Below are 13,764 nucleotides of genomic sequence, written 5' to 3'. Positions count from 1 at the left end.
ATGCACATTCCTTTGTGGTGTTGCAATTTCACTTTTGAGGAGTGTTGATTATATTGATTTATAAAAAATATTAATTGACAACATAAAAAGTATATGATATAAAAGTAGCATATTGTTTATAAAACATCAAGATTTATTTAAAGTGTAAAAGAAATAATATATTGAAAACAATCAGTTTGAAATGAAATTATTAAATGTCTTCAGATAAATTATATTCTAATTCCCTCATTTTCAAGAGAAAGATAAACCAAGCTACTATAAATTAAATAAGAAATTTTATTCAATTTTCAAAATTTTTAAATTTGAAGAAAAATAATGTTAAGAAATATTGTGTTATTATTTTAAATGGCTATTTGATCTGATGGTACAACACCACATCCGGATCATGAAAAATGTTTAATTCCAGTTAATCAATGACTTTTCTAACTTATTTAGTGATGTTTTTCATTTTTATCAAAAAAATAAGAAGTCAATGAATCTGAGGTACACAAGAATGCCATATTGCCTAAATAAGGAGTCTAACTAGTAAAGATATAATTATATTTTAAAAAATCTGATTTTTAAAATTTATAGATTATTCCAAATATTACTTCATAAGATCCATTAACTTAATCTATTTTTTTTAAATTATTCAGTATTTGCAGCATATTACAATATTAATAAAGAAAAATGATCAATTTTTCTTCATGTTTCATTGATAAATTAATGAATTAGGTCATATAGTATTTTGATTACTTATTTGAAATTTAAAAATAATTATATAAAACTTCAGTTTCTTTTTCTGGAAATTAATACATTTCAATGTGATGTTAATTTTTCTTCATATTCTTTAAAAATGCATAAAATAATTATAAAATTTATAACATTTCAAATATAATTAAATTTATCCATAAAATAGCTTGTAATTAGTTTTCCTATTTGGTTTAACATATGTAATTCAGGTTATGGTTTATATTTGTTATAATTTAACCAATGTTTTATTCACACACATAATCAGTAACAGATCCAGAAGAACTCAAAGCAGGGCTAACTCAAAAATTAAAAATATTTGAATTATTTAATAAAGATTTTTATTAACATGTAGCGCAATGATTGCAGACAATCTGATAAACTATATTTGCCATCATAAATGGTTTTCAAAACATTTTGAAGTTTAAACAAATAAATTTTAATTTTTTTTTTTTTTGTCAATTGAGGGGATTTAGTCCCTGTAGTTGCCCCCAGATCTGCTCATGTATATAATTTTATAAATTTTATGTATGTATTTTTAAATTTTACTATGTATCTAAATTTTAATTTTATAAATTAAAATTTAGCTACATACTAATATTAGCTTACAACTAAAAGTTTCCATTTCATACTTTTATAAGCATCTTACTTTTAATACTCATTTGTTCATTTAAAAATTAGTTGCATGAACAAATAAGTATTAAAAGAAAAATTTAATTTAAAATTTTACTATTAGGATGATCTTAAAATCAATAAATTTATTTTGATAAATAAATAAAAATTAATAATAATTATTTAAATAAAATTTAAATATAAATAGCTATTATTAAACACACTAATTTATTGCTCTTCTGGGTTTTAATAACTGAATGAGAATAATCTAAAATATTTTCTTTATTATTTTTTTCCAGTACATCAATATTTTTGAAAGAATTCATTTTATGAAGTTCAATTGCAATTTTACTGCCAATGACTGCATTATTTTTTATTAAGAGTATATCTAAAAGTGAGTTAAGGTTTAAGAAAAAAGGTATTAGATATTTAAATTTAAAAATTCAATTTGCTTTTATACATAACTAAATAATAAATTACATAACATAAATTAATTTATGGAATTTGTGTTACATTAAGTAGAAATAAATTGATTAAATTTTACATTGTTGTATTTATTAAGTATAAGAATAAAATAAATAACAAGTAAAATGGCAAAGCCATTTTTGGGACAAGACTATGTCTTGGAGAGAGTGAGCAATGCATGTACAAATCTTGCACTCGCCCTTGTTTACAGAAACAGTCTCAGCATTTCGTATTTTCTTTTCACCCAGTTCTTGGTCCCCTGATTACCTACAAGTCTGGTTTATTTTATGTGCGCATGATTTGGGCACCAAATACTCTGTGCCAAATTGCAACTCCTAGCATGTACTCCTTCATACCTCTAAGGCATGCAGCCATTGATAGCAATGTGATTTTAGAGACAAGACATAGTATTGTTTAATTTATGTTTATTATTGATGAGACTAAAATAATAAATACTGTGATAATACAAATCTTTTTTGCTCATAGTTTGATACTATGCAAAAAAATATACAAGTTCAAGAATAAGAAAAAGATCACAAAGAAATAATTAACAAAGCTGTTACATTAGTGTACAAGAAGATAGTTAGAAGAAGATATAGCAGCCCAACTCCCAACTAGCTTCACTCACCTGTACCCAATAAAGATGATTCATAACAAAAATTTCAATATGTATACTTTCATCTGTCTAATTCCAAATGAGGATTCTGTAATGTAAACTAGGTTGAGATCCATTTTGAAATTCACCTCCATACTCAGATTAATTGGGAGGAAGAAAAACACAGTTATCATTCAAATTGCATAAAAACTTTCCTTTCAGATTTTCTCCATCAAAATCGAACATAGAATCATCTTCAGATTCCAGAACAAAAACAACATTCTTTTTTTTCAAGCCTGTTGAACATCATGTTTTTTGGAATATTGCACAGAAAAACTTTCAAATTCCAAGTTGTATGGCTTCACTCACTCATCCCAATACAGACTATTCATAACAAAAATTTCATGACAATTCAATACCCTGCAAGAAGCCAACTTCCTTGACCAACCTCCACTCATTTGCTCTCCCTTGCTTCCTCTCTTTACTCTACTTCCTACAATGTGGGCAGCCTAACCCTTCCACCCCTGCTTGTTTTTCTCCCCCTCTCAGGCTGAGTTGGTCTTGCTTTGTTCCCTTCTTGAATCACTCTCTCTTTCATTTCACTCAACCTCATGCTCATTTCACTTACTTGTTTAAAAATTTTGTGACAATCTATTGATTTCCAGTGCCATCGTTTCTATTTTGTTTTTTCATGACAGAAAAAAGTGTTACCTCTATGTATATATAGAGTAGATTTAGTTGGTGCCCTTTGCACTTTATTGAAAGTTTTGTCCTTTCTCTTGCTTAATTTTTAAGATACTTTCCTTTGTAAACTGCCAAATAAAATAATGACTTGTATCAAATGCAAGTGAAGCTACTTGTGATGAACTCTCTTTTCTATTTTATTATTAATTAATTTCCTCCTTCAAAATTACTTTCAAATTTCTTTTGTCTTGTTAGGAGGCAACAACTTGTTTCCAACTCCATATTTCCTATTCAATTATTTTAAATGATTCTGGTACAGTAAGACCCTGCTTAACATTGCCTTGATTAATGCTGATTTGATATAACACAGTCTGCTCAAAGCCTAAAACAAAAATAATAAGCTCAAAATTTACGCTGATTCAAATTATCACATCATTTCATAGATTCATATGTAATACGATTATTTACAAACATAAACCAATCAGCAAAAGGTGGCAATTCGTCATAGAGCTGTACTTCCCTTAAATCTATGTTTGTTTTGTGCAATTTTGGAAAAAATAAAACATTATGGATGCCACATGCAATATTGACTTTGCTTGGCAAGAATTAACCAATAAATGCACGAACAGTGTGTGGAAGAAGTTATGGCTGGAGGTATCCAAGAGAAGAGCCTATCACTATATCATTAGGTTGACCAAATTGTCAACCTAATCGATACAGCAGGACTAGGAGATGTAGACAAGCAGGATATTGAGGAGTTACTGCAGGTTTCTGGTGAGAGCATTACCAATGATGACCTTCAAGAACTGGAAGAACAAAGAATTTATGTAGAACTGGAAAATAGTGATTCTGAAAACGAAGAACTCAAAGAATTTCTCTACAGATTTCCTTAGTAAAAGTTTGGTAACGATAACCAAAATCGTTGATCAAATTGTAGTGAATGATCCAAATTTTGAAAGGAGTGTGAAAGCAAAATGAGGCATTTTGGATGTGATCTTCTGCTACCAACATTTGCTTAAGGAAAGAAAAAAAAAGTAACAACTGAAACTACACAACTTTATTGCAAAAATCCAAGATTTCAGAAAAGCCAGGACCTTCATCACAAAAACTGAACTTTACATTTCTGTGTGCATATGTTTGTGTTATTTAACATATATTATTATGCAAATTAATATAAATAACTCAAAATTAAATTAAAATCTGTTTATTTTTTGTCACATGTTCCCCTTCCCTATTTACCCTATGTTAAAATGACCTCATTTAACGCTGTTTTGTTTAGCCTTTGTTGTCTAGGAATGTATCCCCCACATTAAGTGAGGTCTTACTGTATTGTTGTAACTGCTTCTTAATCTTGTTTATGAAGGAAAATAATTTTCTTTAGTTAATATTGCATTTTTTTCTCTTAAATGGGCAATTTCTTCCTTCTCTGCATGCAATGGTGTTTTCCTATTCTCTTTTGCATCTTCTGTATCATATTTCACTACATCTTTGTTAAGTTCTTGCCTCACAATACCACTTTCTCTTCCTTTTGTTCCTGTTTATCTGCTTGTGAGAGCTGTCATATATACCAATAAACTGGAATATCATGTGTCTTCGTCAGACAGTACTCATTGATTATCTTCTAAGATTTTTGCTTAAGTTATACAATTTTCAGCGCTTGCAAGATTAAAATATTCCTTTTAATTCTCTTTAACACCTCCTAGTCTGAAATTTCTAATTGAATTAATACAACTGTTGGCATGACATCCAATCCAAGTATTTAATATATAAACATGAAATATGCACCATTTCTTTATTTTATTGTAACTTAGTAGTTAAAAAAAGAGTAAAAGTTACTGTCAATAGGGTTGAGCAGTACGAAACAACAATTGATATACTTATCATTATGCGAAGGATTTTCAAAACCTTTTCTCAGCATATGGCAATATAAATTTTGTGCAACAGTACAAACTTTTATTTATCTAAAAACAAAATTGGAAGTGATATAGGAACAGGAAGAGGGCTACAATTCAGTTTCAAATACATTTTCAATTTCTGTTTGACTTTGATTTAGTAAACAATGTAACTTTACAAAAATGCCTTTCCTGGTGTGTAGTAAACAACAAATATGCTTGCTATTATTCTGTTCTTGCAAAATACCACCAAAAACTATTCAAAATTCACTGCTACTAGTTACACCATTCAGAAGATAAAATTATTTGTATGAAAAGTTCCTTAAATATAATAATACCTATTTATATTCATATTATGCTTACATTAAATTGATATTTTTTACATTAAAATTGTCATTAAAATATGTCAATTATAGCAAAATGTGTATTGTTTGTTGAACAGTTGTGCCAGGTGACAACTCACATAAGTCACCGATCCACTACATAACTTTGTATGGAAAATTTATCTCTGGGAGTAGAATGGCTCACAAGAGCCACTCAAGAAGAGAGACTCGTCATTGAAAAACTTCATACCATACTTAGAGTTCAAGATCAGAGTTGGTTTTCTTGAATTTCTTGATCTTCATTACCTGACCGCCAATCACTGAGATGCTCATTTGTTTAAGAAAATCATTCTACAATAGCATAGAATGGATCATAAATGAGTCCAGGACAAAAAGCATACTGTCCACTATAACTTTTATATCAAATATCTGAAGTGAAATTGACACTTGTAAAAATACCAGTGCACATTTTCAAGTAACAAAATTGGTTATCTACTAAGAATATTCAGTAGTCACATGAGAGTCAAGTTTCTGCCTGACTTGATAAAATACAGTCATTAGATGTCCACAAATTTAAGTATCTCTTACATATTTGGAATGATTAGTGAAGGAATACATCACACAGCCAAGTTGTAAAAACATTGTTATTACATATGTGTGTCATTAGTGTGTGTCAAGCAAACTGAAGGAAGCCAAGCTGTAAAATCATTGATATTTTTACAGTTTGGCTTCCCTTCAGTTTACTTGATACATATTAATGACTTTATTGTCAAGAGTTTGGGTATATCACGTTTCTTTCAATTTGTCAGAACAATTTATGTTCACATGACTTTTCTTCTTTTCACAATGAAAAATTTTTATTGGTTAGAGGTAACTCAAGGTTTTTTTTCTTTCACAGTTTCACAATTACTAAACTTTTCTCTAAATTTATTATTATTATTTTGTTTCATAAAATAAAGATTTGATGTCTTATTACAAAATATAGTTGAACATTTTAGAAATATGCAAAATAATCAACTTGTAAGGCTAGTTCCAGCATTTTATACAAATATTTGTGATATGACTTCCTTTTTTACTTTGTGATAACTATGTACTTGTCATCTGCTTACTTTTGGTGAAAATTCTGACTATTTTTAGTGTCTCCATGATTTTGACGTTTTCAAAACTGATAAATAAGTTAATATAACTTCTCAAAAATTAATTTATGCAAACAATTTTCTGTAGATGTCATCCACATCCACACATTTTATATATAATTTTACTTTATTATCTAAATGTATTTACTTTATTATAAAAATTATGTAAAATTATTATTATTTAAAACGCTCAGAAATTGTTTAATTAAAATTAATAGAAGGATACTTGATTTCAATGATTCTCCTAATGTTAAATCATTGACTTTTTTTAGAATGAATGGAGTCACATCTTTTCCTTTGACGTTTTTTCCTCTGTTAAAAAGTAAATAAATATTTAAATGTAAAAATGTAAAAATATTATAAATATTGAGTTTCTAAATTAAACTTTTTAAATTTGTGAGTGTCTTTTAAAAACTGAATTTAAACAAACAACAACAATATAAAACATTTTTTAGAAAAAAGGGACTCATTTTACTTTATTTATTGAAGATGACTTAAATGCAAATGAGGCAAAAGAATATTTGTTACTTTCCCAGCTGTTATATATATATGTTACTGTGAATGACCAATATCTGGCGAATGTCAGCATTCACACAGTCGTTTCATGCATGTATGAAATATTTACTAAATATCATTATTTCTCACTTACACTGGTAAATGTCGACATTCAGCATGCACTGATGGTGAATGTTGAATAAAAATATTTTTATTACGTTTTAAGGCAAAAATGCAACTTTTTAATATGTCAAAATAAGAGAAAGCTTAAGTAACAGCACATGTAAATAAACTGTTGAACCTAAAACAAACAGTACATTCTAAATCATTAGAGAAAATAATACAATAATAAACTTACACATAAATTATGTGATTAATGTTATATAATCTTATTTATTGCAACAATTTAAACTGTTATGGCACTTTGAATTGCACAAGAGTCCTTGCTTTTACAACTGCATTTATTCGTGGAACACTTCTTTTTGCAATGACAGCATGTAAAGCCTTGCCCTCCACTTTTCAAATTAGCTTCAGCTGCTTATCTCAGTGATATTTCTTGAAAAGAAATCTCATCTATGAAAAGTAACTTTTCTTTATAAATTACGAACTGATTACGTTATTATGAACTGATCTGTTAATGGTGTCTTTTATTTGGATATCACGGACGCCTTACCGACGACCCCTCTCATCCTCTGCCACTCGACCTGACAAACCGATTCCCACCTCACAGGATCAAAAGAACAAAAACGCCATCCAGTGACAAAGTGGGCAGGTTCCACCAAATTGCTGCTGGGAAAAGCTACTCACAAAGGATTTGGCAACAGACTGTTGCCTCTCTGTCGGCATCGGCTTCACGGGTGTCATTTCGACCTCCATCAAAGCTTATCTGTGCTTGTCGACATACACCGGCAATTGTTCGAATATATAATAATATAACCAAATATTCGGCCTTTCACCGATGTATTTTGTATGTGTCGACATTCACCAGAGAATATCGACATTCTTTAATTTCGGTCTTTCACAGTACATATACATATACATATACAACAAGAGAAAATGTTGAAATCATGTCAAATTTGATCCTCTGAGTTTTTTTCAAATTTCCATGTTTCAAGATTCCCTGAACCCAAAAAGTCAAAAGAACAGAATATAAAAATTCCAAATGAGTGTTTGTGTGTGTCGGTATCTATTTCATTTAATATCTCACAATAGGGAAATGATTAAGAAACAAAAGTTGGCATGGTAGCTTATGTATAAAGGGTAATAATGCTATTACATTTTGGCAGTTAAAGGTTAAGGAAGTGGATAGGTAAAGGGAGGTCATGTGACATATCACAAAAGAGGTCAGACTTAATGAATATTGTATTCATTATTAGCATTTACAATTTTCTATAAAACTCATCTCTACCCTCAAAATTCAACTTTTTGTCATTTTATAATAATTAATAATATAAAAGTTATTTTTTAAATAATATCTCATAACAGCCGGGAAAGTTATGATTGATTTTTTAAAAAATAAATTGGTTTTATATTGATGACATATATTTATAAGCAATTTTTAAAAGACTATAAATATTATATAGTCATAACTGGTTATTTAAAATATAACAGTTTGAGAAAAAATAAATTATTATTAAATGAAATTTAAAATATTTAACCAAATTATTGAATCAAATTGATTACAATATTTCATATAAAATTTTTAATACAGGGCAATAAAACAAAGTTTATTTGAGAAGCATAGACTTAGTGATAGCAGATGCCTGACTGACTTGTCACATGCCATCAATTTATTTATTTAGAATTTCAAATGTCTCTTTAGTCCATAGTAAATAAATGTTCAAGGTTTATCCTAAGTGCTTGTCAAGCAGTAGCACAACTGACGCAACACATTGTCAAATCCACTCTTCTCATATAAACTTTTCTTTTGTCAATCAGTACGACATATTTTATACTGTGTTAAACTATATGTAACTTTAAAAAGTTTCTTGGTTGCATTTTATTTCAGAAATTTAGACATTTAGGACTTTTATGCATATTTGTTTTCAAGTACTTTCCTTGGTGAGAACAGAGTTCTGAAAATGAAGTACAGCGTTATATTATCTAGAAATATTATAAAGTACTTTGCAATCAATGTATCTCTTACAGAGCCATTTTCAGACAATTTATATGCTCTGAATTTTTATTGTAGTTGTCCTTCAGAAGCAAGAAGAAATAAAAATCATAAAAATAAATCAGCCAAATTAAGGAAACACTACAATTTCAAATTTGGCAAGCTATATCAATTATTGAACAGAAGTACTGCTGATATAACTTCTACATTGACATCTGTTATTTAACATGTAAGCTGCACACAAAACAAATACTTGGTTGCTCTGTATCAACAAATTCATCTTTCTTATCCATGTATTCCTCATGCTATTTCTTAGTTAGATTTCTCAGTTCAATATAACGGCAGACACAATGTAATGTTGTGAGGCTAAACCACACTATGTTCAGTATTTACTTATATTTCCCACATGTTTTACAATTTGCATGGACTAACTCTACATTGAATCAACACTGTCCTCATTCCAAATATAATCAGGCACACATTCAAATTTCAATTTTAATGAGATTTGATTATTTCACTATTACTTAAATATCTGCATCTGTGACTATGATTATCAAACTTTTACATATGAAACTCTGTTATTTTCCTATGACTATTTTTTCAAGTTCTGGAACTTGAAAAAATGGCACTTGAGAAAATTTTTATAGGAAAGTATTCTCAACATACTAGATCAAGACACTTGTGAATGCATTACCATAGTTGCTAAGTTTAGAAAATTTCCAAAGCTATTTTATACAATTAGATGAGCAAAAATGTTATTGAATCAATCAATCAATCATCATCATCATCATCATCATCAATCAATCAAATAACATTGCCATTTCACTATTAAAATTTTCAGTTGTATAAGCAATTAATAAAATTCCACACCTATTCCTTTAACAAAGTTTTTACTCTCACATATGTTTATAGATATATTAAATGTCCATCTTTAGATAACCATTATCAAATAGTCCTGAAGATAGATGTTTAATAGTAAAAAACATTTGCACATAAGAATAAAAGCTTTGCTGGAGGAATAAGGTGTAGAATTTTATTAATTGAATGATATCCAGTTTGACTTTTGTGATTTTTCATAAGCAATTGTAAGTTTTTTGAAGAAAACGAACACACAATCCAACATGTTTTTAGAATAATTATCAAATTTTAAAGTATATATTTAAAACATCATCATCATTTATACATATATATATGTATATATTATTTGAAAGTAGAAAATTTTGATATGTGAAGATACATAGCCATAAAGGTAATAAATATTTTATTACAACAAAAAATATGTACACAGTTTTCATATTTTCAAAAATCTCAAATTTCAGGTTTGATATTTTAACATTAAAATATGTTTAATATGGAATATGATGAACTATTACAGAAATACTGACAACAACAAGACATACTTGTGACAAGGTCATTTATAACTTTGTCCAAGAAATCCCCTTCTTTGATGAGGGTCATTCTTAACTTAAACAGTTCTTAGTGAGGTTTTACAAGCTTCTCAGTTCCAAGTCTGGAGATCTAGCTGACTAGTTCATCCTAGAAACATATTCATTTTCTAGAAGCTCATCATCAAAAACCTGAACTCTGTGAGATTGAACATTGTGGCCGTCAGCCATGATATGTTATATTTCCTATATTTTATGTTGTAGTAGTATTAGAGTTTCCTTTCTCTTTGTCTAAAACCGTCTAGAACTTTCTTTTCTCTAAACCTTCCTATAACTTTCTTTGTCTGAACCCCTTTTTGCCCTTGGGGGAGGATTACCATATTCGTAGAAATAAAGCACAAAGGAAAAGGGAGTGAGGCCCGGAAGCAAAACGGAGAGAGAGAAGATTAGATTGAGTGGAGATCTCGAGTAGGTAGGAGGGAACAGAGAGGTGCTCCTACAAGTGAAGTGACCTGAGACAAAGCGATCCAGAGAAAAAAAAAAGGAGGACTGTAGACGAAAAGTCTACAAGTGAGAGGTAATCAAAGACAACTCAATCGGAAAAACAAAGACTGTAGACGAAAGGTCTACAAATAAGAAGTGACCTAATAATAAAAGTGCAGAGAGAGAGAGATCATCGAGGGAAGGCCTCTTAGTCCGAAGTGTTCTCCAACCAAGGGCTCATCAAAATCCAAACCCGGGTATTTCTACTTCTTTTCTTGTCTATCTCTATATCCTATATTCTTTCATCTTCAGTTATAAGTTAGTGTAAGTTAACGTAAGTTAGTTTAAGTAATTTTGGTCTTCGTCATATTTTTGTCGCGTGGTTAACAGATAACTGTTTTTGAGGTGTACCATTGAGCGCCTGTGTACGTATAAAATTCGAAAAATTGTAAAGTTGGGATCCAATAAACAAACCTGTTCAGTGAGAAAAATAATACTTTGTGTTGAGACTCTTGTTTTTGTACCATTTCGCTCGCGGGATCGTGTACTTCTTTCTCACTTCGAACCACCACAATGGTGTCCGCGACAGGATCCCAACTGTAACAAAGGCAAGTTGTCGTATATCTTTTTCATTGTAATACCCAATTATAATCTCAGTTTATCTTATTTGTGTATATACGTATTGTAATGGCAACGAACAACCAAGTGGGGAGCTCAAATTCTGGTGAAGATTTCAGTCCAAACCCGCCGTTAGTAGTTACAGGATTCCTGGGCATGATCCCTATATTTTCTGGAACGCAGGATGATACGGTCAATATTAAGCAGTTTTTCATGACAATAGAGCATATAGCTAAATTAGCAGGATGGAATGACGAGGTCAAGGTAGCGGTACTACAGTCGCGGTTAAAAGGTGAACCGTTAGCCACATTCTTATGCTTAGCAGAGCAATACCCTGGAAGATACGAGGAAGTAAAACGTGATTTAATAAAATGTTTTGGGAAGAGAGTGGCTGCAGAAAGGGACTTCATAGATAAGCTATTGAGTTTGAAGCAAGGGCATAGCAAGTCTGTAACGGACTTGTCGGTCCGTACAAAGACGTTACTGACACGGGCTACCAAGGAAAATCATAAAATAAGTACACTGCGCGACGATATAATCCTGGAGCGATTTATAAAGGGGTTGAGGGGGAGCCTTAAGGCCAGCGTACTAAGGAGAGAGCCAAAGACACTGGAAGAAGCATTTGAGGTAGCGGAGAAAGAAGAAGAAATAGCTATAAAGTGTGGCGGCAAGTTCAAACAAAGAGGGGTAAACGTGAACGTTGGGGAACAGAATACCATGGGTGCCGAGGAAGGGGAAGACCCAAAAAGTCAGGATGATAAAAATGAGGAAAGATTTAAGGGGTTGGAAAAGAAAGTCAAATTATTGGCAGAAGCGATGAACAAGATATTGGATAAAGGGAATCAGGATAGGAGGGTGAGTGATAAAGTATGTTACGTCTGTGGTGAGGTTAGCCATTTTGCCCGTGACTGCCCAAAACGCAAAAGGGAATCGTTTAAACTGATAAAGGAGTGCCATACAGGTCGGCATAGCGCTCCTTGTGTAAGAATTAAGCTGACCGACCAAGTCTTTAAGTCAAAAAAGGGTCTTCCACTAATTAATGGTGAAATTGAGGGTACTAAACTATGCTTTCTCATAGATACGGGGGCCGAAAAGTCAATTCTGAGTTCTACGGTAATGAAACGCATCCCCGGACAAGGTATAGCTGAGGCAACTATTGAGGGTGAAATTTTAGGGATACGTGGCATAAATGGCGAAGTAACGGAATGTGAGAGAGCCTTGTGCACACAGATAGGATATAGAGATCAGGTATCCAAAGTAACCTTAGCATGTATGCAGCTTCCTGGACACATAGACTACGATGGCATCTTGGGAATGGATATACTCGGGAGAATGTATGAAATAATTAGTGAAGTGGGAAGGACAATGGAAGAAAGCGCAATTAGTAATGGGGGAAGTAAAAGCGTGTACGACGAAAACGCTAATGATACTGTGGTAGCGATTAAGGGGTTGGAAGGTTTGAGTGATAAGGAGAAAGAGCGGGTCAGTAATATATTTCAGAAGCACCCTGGATGTTTCGCGTGCTCAATTGAAGAGTTAACTGGAATGACTGGTGAGTCCCATAAGCCGATAATAGACCAAACTAAGCCGATAAACACACGGCAATACCGTATCCCTGAGTGTCACCTATCTGGCTTAAAGGCGCTGACCAATGCGTATTTGGCAGCTGGTATAATCGAGGAGAGCTCGTCAGCTTGGAACTCTCCAATCCACATAGTGGAGAAAAGTAATGGTGAAATCAGAATGACCCTAGACCTTTGGCAAATCAACAACCTGACTGCAGCTCAAGAATTTCTCATCGCATGCGTCGACGAGATAATGAGCAGTTCCACGGAAGTAAGTATTTTTCCGTGCTTGATTTGAAATCCGGGTACTTCCAAATCAATTTAGACCACTCTATAAGACACGTATATGCGTTCTCAACCCCCTGGGGGAAATACCAAATGTGTCGCCTTCCCCAAGGTGCTAAGAATAGCGGCCGCTTCTTTCAAGCTGTAATGTCAAGGGTGCTGGCCCGCTTTGTGGGAATTAATTGTTACGTTTTTCAGGATGATATAGTCCTTTTCTCAAAGTCGCTTGAGGACCACATCATATTACTAGATGAGGTGATAGGCACCTTAAATAAAGTCAACCTGAAACTACATCCTGAAAAGAGCTCCTTCATTGTTAAGGAAGTTAAGTATTTAGGTCATGTGATAAATCAAAGCGGCATTCGTCCAGACATAGAAAACATA

At 31.6% G+C, this 13,764-nt stretch overlaps 1 protein-coding gene across 1 annotated transcript in view; it reads right to left on the bottom strand.

Moving 5' to 3' along the window:
• Window positions 1-13,764, bottom strand: part of LOC111626832 (pseudouridine-5'-phosphate glycosidase-like) — a 175,913-nt gene that overhangs the window by 112,267 nt on the left and 49,882 nt on the right. Inside the window, exons 8-9 of the mRNA XM_023370350.1 lie at window positions 6,663-6,748; window positions 1,566-1,729 (exon numbers count right to left, since the gene is read on the bottom strand). Coding sequence (XP_023226118.1) covers window positions 1,566-1,729; window positions 6,663-6,748 — 250 coding nt within the window. The remainder of the gene's footprint in view (window positions 1-1,565; window positions 1,730-6,662; window positions 6,749-13,764) is intronic.

This window comes from Centruroides sculpturatus, unplaced genomic scaffold (genome assembly GCF_000671375.1).
Source record: "Centruroides sculpturatus isolate CEXI.00-Female unplaced genomic scaffold, Cexi_2.0 scaffold280, whole genome shotgun sequence".
Classification (NCBI taxonomy): domain Eukaryota; kingdom Metazoa; phylum Arthropoda; class Arachnida; order Scorpiones; family Buthidae; genus Centruroides; species Centruroides sculpturatus.
Note: the sequence above shows the minus strand (reverse complement) of the source record. Positions and strands in the feature narration are given on the sequence as shown.